The sequence below is a fragment of the Formica exsecta genome, unplaced genomic scaffold (assembly GCF_003651465.1).
Source record: "Formica exsecta isolate Colony F162 unplaced genomic scaffold, ASM365146v1 scaffold314, whole genome shotgun sequence".
NCBI lineage: Eukaryota > Metazoa > Arthropoda > Insecta > Hymenoptera > Formicidae > Formica > Formica exsecta.
Genome location: NW_021850397.1, coordinates 314108 through 320107, shown reverse-complemented (window position 1 = coordinate 320107; position 6000 = coordinate 314108). Strand labels below are relative to the sequence as shown.

The 6000-nt window shown below is 40.4% G+C and overlaps 1 protein-coding gene across 1 annotated transcript in view; it reads right to left on the bottom strand.

The window, feature by feature from the left end:
- Window positions 1-6000, bottom strand: part of LOC115237866 (cytoplasmic polyadenylation element-binding protein 2) — a 129794-nt gene that overhangs the window by 998 nt on the left and 122796 nt on the right. The window contains exons 4-7 of the mRNA XM_029811208.1: window positions 1364-1624; window positions 1167-1279; window positions 648-1040; window positions 285-395 (exon numbers count right to left, since the gene is read on the bottom strand). Of these exons, the coding sequence (XP_029667068.1) occupies window positions 285-395; window positions 648-1040; window positions 1167-1279; window positions 1364-1624 (878 nt within the window). The remainder of the gene's footprint in view (window positions 1-284; window positions 396-647; window positions 1041-1166; window positions 1280-1363; window positions 1625-6000) is intronic.

Here is a 6000-nt window from a genome sequence, read left to right as displayed (position 1 = left end):
ATTTAATAAAATATTTATAGCTCAAAACTAGCAATAAATTCTTTTATTTAATTTGTTATGCAAAAATTATAATTTTAATTTTGAAGTGCATGACTGAAGAAGATAAAATGTGAAACTTGAATTTAACGAAGTTGCTCTTTGACTTTCATCATGTAGAAATCTTAAAACTTTAGCCTTGGATTAATCGAAAATTTGAGTCACGCTTTCACTTCATAGCGTTTTTTTTTTATTATTTGATAATAACAATGAGTTGTATGTTAGAAAAATGATAACTGAAAGGATACCTGTAGGCAGGTGACATTGGCGCAGAAAAACGGTGCGAATTTACCTCCGCAGCGCTGACCTTGACATTCGTCACACATTTGATCGTCCAAAACGTATGGTTTGACTTCGACCTGTTTGAAAAAAAAATTTGATTAGTAAAAGAGAGCAAATAAAAAACTCGAAGCATTCAGAATAAGAAAAAAGCAAGCTCTTGTGATTTGTAAAAAGTAATTGTACGCTTTATAAATAACCTAACGAAAAAGCTCACATATTTGCTTTTTCCATTCGTGTTCTAAATTATCGTTATTGTACCGATCTTATCCATTCAAGTTCTCTTATAGTAAAAAAAGATACGAGTAACTAGAATTTTTCTATATCCGTACCCTTTTGTCAATATCGCCGTGTTGCAGCTGTACGAATCTGGCCGAGATGGCAGCTATGTAGCTTTGCTGATTACTGAAGGCAACCCGGCCGGCTCCTTTGGGATACTTGAGCTCGGGATCGGTATCGATGCCGGCGTAACAGACACCGCCGTAAAGCCGATCCATAATCATGGCGAGCTCCACGGCCTTGAGCGGTCGCGGTACCCCGCCAACGAAAACCGTCTTTCGCGGGTCGAGCGGCATGGAGGCATCCAGCACGAAATCAGCGTCGCTCAATCGCCATGGTCGGATTTGCACGGGCTTATCCTTGATCGTGGGCGAGCTCACGCACAGGTAGAGCTTGTCCTCATCCTGGATGCAGGCGTCTATCAACTGCTGCACCGAGCCCTCGTCCTGAAATATCGAATAACATCACATGAAATTCGAGTAAGTCTTCTATAACCAGTTCAAGTGTCTCTGTAATAATGAAGAAGAGGAGAGCGGAAAGACTTGAAAACATCGTATACGTATATAATATACCTGGAAAAGCAGGAACGCGTAGCCCTTCGGTGGGAAGTAGGATTTGCTCTCTGCCTTGTGTGGCCAGTCTACGACCAGCGGGCCAAAGCGGCGAAAACTGGCTGTGATTTCATCTGTTATAAAAAAATGCGCATATATGTATAATCTCATCTACACGATAATAATTCCACTGTACCAATATGATACGATCAAAGTACCTTCGTCGATGTCGGGCGGCAGTCCGCCGACGAAGACTTTCCTGGAGAAACGTTCGCCGGTTTCGCTACCCTGGCTGTGCGGACTGCTCCGGCTCGGCGATGAAAGCGGTGCCGCTTGGGATGCCGTTATTCCGCCGCCTACACCGACGCCGACGCCGACACCGACCCCGACGCCGACGCCGTCCAGCTGATTCGGCGCATTCGGATCTTCCAGCAAGGTACCACTTTGCTCCTCCAGACTTGGGAAGAACGGGGATTTACCTGAAAAGTAACGTTTCCACACGTGAGTGATTTTGGATTCGCAAAACAGTATTTAACGATGCGCGTAAATCACGTTAATAGGAGATACGGTTTACTGAGATGCGTTAACAGACAATTAAGGGGGAAAAAAGCTTAGAATAGCGTGCAAGAGAAAATAATTAGTAGATAATAAATACGAGGTTTTATGACGATGTATGTACTTTTCTCGCCTCGATGCGACGGCTGAATTTGAATACTGTGTGCAATCGTGAAACGAAAGATCGTTATAAATCGTCCGCGGAAATCAAGGTCCGGATCTGACATTCATTCATTCCCCTGCCCGGGTGTTTCATTATGCAATTGTGCGGAATCACGTAATAAGCCGCGGGAGAATCATGTATTATATACGCGCGCGACGAGAGCGATGGTAACCGTTTTCGACATTTTTTTTTTGTTTTGTTTTGTGAAACCGGAAGTTTTGACGTTGCACAGTTGAAATACAGCCTCGTAAAAGCATAATGCCGCTTACGTAATATTCTCGCTGCTCGACTCGTCGAGAGATAAAAGATTTCTTTAAAATATCGCACAAATAAATCACTTAATGTTTCGAAAACTGATATTATTATATTATAAATGTTTCTAGTATCGATCTGAGAGAGCAATCATCGATAAATTGAGGAGGGCCTTCTTAAAATTGAGAGATTCAAGATGTCAATTAAAAATAAATAAATAAAAATACAAAGGATATGTGATAACAAATTAAATTATAACATTCAAAATAATAATAGAATTACAATGATTAAAAAAGTTAAAGCATTACACGTGTTCACTCATTTTAAAATTATTTTTAATCAAAACTCAAACGCATATCTGAAAAAATTTTGAAATATTAGTTATTTTAGATGATAAGAATACTCGAAGAAATATTTCCTTAATTATATAATAATCCCCTTGTTTTAAACTTTTATATAATAATCCCCTTGTTTTAACACGTAGTTGTATACGTATATGTGCAATATTAAAAATATATGCAATATTAAAAATTGCCAAATTATAAATTAAATATAATTATTAAATTATATATTTATTTAAAAAAGAGAGAAAAGGGAAGGGCTTTGAAAGTTGAGTGCCGCAGGCTCGAAAGAAAGATTTGACCCGACATCGTAAATATGGGTAATTTGACGGCAACTGCGTGCGCGGGTCGGTCCATTTCGGAGCAAGATGATCTCGCGTGTACCGTAGATGCACATAAACGCTGCGTACACGGAAGATCACGCACGTAGCGGCCGGTCATTAATTATTCGCGTGGATAATCGGCGAGTCGACAGAGAGCGAAAGAGAGCAGATCGCCGAGAACTCAATAATTAAACGAGAACGATCGCGGAAAGGAAAGTCGTCCTCATCGATCATCGCGAAGGGAAATGAAGGGAGGTAATTAACGTACTTTTTTTTCGTTCTCAAAGGCGTTACATACGTTATTTGTTTTAAAAAAAGGTGGCAACCCTAGGTAAGAGAGAAAAAAGAGCGGACTCACTGTATCTCCTCCTGATGGGAAATCTCGCTCTCCTGATAAACGTCGCCATCGAGGCGCGCGAGCGATGATCGAGATCGCGGGCCGATATATTCGCGGGATTCGACAGCGTATACGCACTATCTGTCTGTCGTTTCTCTCGGAGGCGCTGTTTGTTTTTCTCGTCTCGTCGTTAGGGGAGAGGAAAAAAAAAAGGAAGAACAGTAAACAGAGTGCAACGCACTCTAAATGACACGTCGCGCGAAGACGTCTCGCCGGTTCTGCCGAAACAAGCGAACTGCATCGTAGTCACGCTCATTTTTTTCCCCAATTTCCGTGCCGTTTCGATCGCACGCATCTAACCGGAAATGTAAAATGTAAATACGAAGGCCCATCCCCTGATATTTGCGTATATCGGTTCGGCGACGAGCGTGGTCCCGATCGGAGTTTTATTTATTTCTTTGTTATGGGTAGCAGTAGTAACGTCGTCTGTCACACACATCTACACGAGCTGATAATTATTTTAAATATATACATAGGTAAACATGAGATACGAGTACAAGTCAGTATATATATATACAGGGTGTCGAGTGTGTACGTCTCTATGGATCGAAGAAAGAGAAGAAAATTACGGGACCCTTACCGTAAATATATATATCAGTTGAAGTTAATCGAGCGTTAATTGATATTTATGGGAGTAGCTTGTAGAGGAGGAAAAACACAGGCAGAGATTGTTCGGAGCGCAAGCGGAAACACTCTGTATATACCCTGGTAACAATCAATCTTTTTTTTTTTTCACGTCGATGTTTATTGCGCGCTCGACGTGCGGGTGAAATTATCGTCGCGAAATTGCGGCATGAATTCGACTTTCGTATGCAAGGTGCGGTGAGGAATTACGTAAGAATCGATACATTCGCGGGCGTGTGCAATTTACACCCATAATTTCAGGTGTAAGACATTTAAGACACGACGCGCATCGACTGATTGGATCTGCGTGATTTTAATACATTGTATCCATGCATCTTAAGTGCTGTTTGCATAAGAATTTATAGTGCTATTTTACGACTGTGTAGCCGCGCTACAGAATTTTTATTGTTGTCCAGCCGTATCTTTTGCACATCATTTATAGAAACAATTAGCACTGTAGTAGAGAAAATTCTTTCCCCCTTTATTAGAATCAATTAAAATTTGTCAAGTTTTGAGACAAAAGTTAAAATAAACTAATAATTCCATTAGCCTTTCTTATGCCCATTATCCCGATTTATTCCGCGTTTCTGATGCACTGTAACGGCGCTAATTCTTTCGTGAACGGTACTTTATGCCGTATGTCTTGATACTGCGGCAACATGGTGCTTTCGACTCAGTATCTTACATACATTAGCATAAATAACGCTCCGGGCACGCATCTGTAATTCACCGGTGAATCGATAAGACGTAAACGAACTCGCGTGCGAAGATGAGTGAATTCGTTCCGAAATATCTCACGGCGATTCTACCGATGTTTTAGGAATTGGACAGCACCGTGTAATTAATTTATGTATTCTAATTTGCGCGTACCATATGTAGTGCTACGATGCAAATGTCGCCTCGGTACATCTCGATTTTTCCGATCGATTCGAAATCGATAATTCTTCTTTTAGCGAAAATTTCAATTTGGCGTTGGCGATTTTAGGAATATCTGTTTACGCAAAATATTACTCGTCGACAATTTCGCCAGGGTTGCTTTTGTTGCGACGAATGTGTACATATCGAAGTGTTTCGAAATTCTTCCTTTGATTTCGCGATTTCGCCACCCATAAAGGAAACTCCATTCGGACCATGATATCTGGGTCAATCGCTCTGGCGCTTCGATGGCAGTTTTAAGAGCGAGGCTCGTGGCGAAATCAAAATAACAGTCTAAAAATATACCGCACATATGGATGCTTGACGAATTCACGGATATTGAAATCGAATATTGAATTAGCGACGATATTTACTGGATCTCTTATTATTATTGTCGGCAGTAATATATTTCGATATCTGGATTATCTTGCGATATGCACATCAATCTTTAAGCTTCAGATCTCTTATCAAATTTCAAACAATTTCGTAATATAATATTATATTCTCCGGTACTATCGGTTACCGTAACCTTTCATATTAGAGAAAAATATTTTAATGTACATTTATGCAATATTAGGAGGAATATATCAGGTTCGGAAAATATTTTAGGAATTTATTCTTCGTGACAAATATGATGCAGATTTTCGCGAAATGTAGATAAAAATGTGAAACTAATATTTTTTTGACTATACATAGCTTCGTAATGAAGCTTGGCAAAAACTAAAATAAAGAGAAGTCATTTCGAAGTATTTAAAACGAATAATACAGTTTCGGGTTAATATCTAAAAATTACCTAGAAGAATAAAAATAACGGATCAAGAGCACAGGAAATAGCTCGGTAGAGAAAGATAAATATCGCAAGAGAAAGAGAGAGAAACAGAGATCTTAAAGATTCATCTCACACATCCTAGATTAACGCACCTGAAAAAATACGAGAATATACATGCTGCTCGATACTCGAGCAACATCTGCACGAGACGGAAGCCGCGGAGCATCCTGGCGAAGCCAGACAAGAGGTGATTAAGTCCCTGCGTACTCTGATTCGAGAAAACCGCGCGTGAGGATTCGACCCTCTCTTTACAAATTAGTCGGAAGTCCATCTAGTCTGTCTAGTTATCCGGAGAACTAATGTATCGAGTTAGATGCCGCCGGCCTGTCGTCGCTCTGGACACGCGTTCAATTACTACCGGGATCAATGACTTTCCCATCGCACGATTGTATATACGCGATTGCACTTATATCTTTCCCCGTGGGACTCGCCGCCAGTCAAAATGCGACAAGCTGT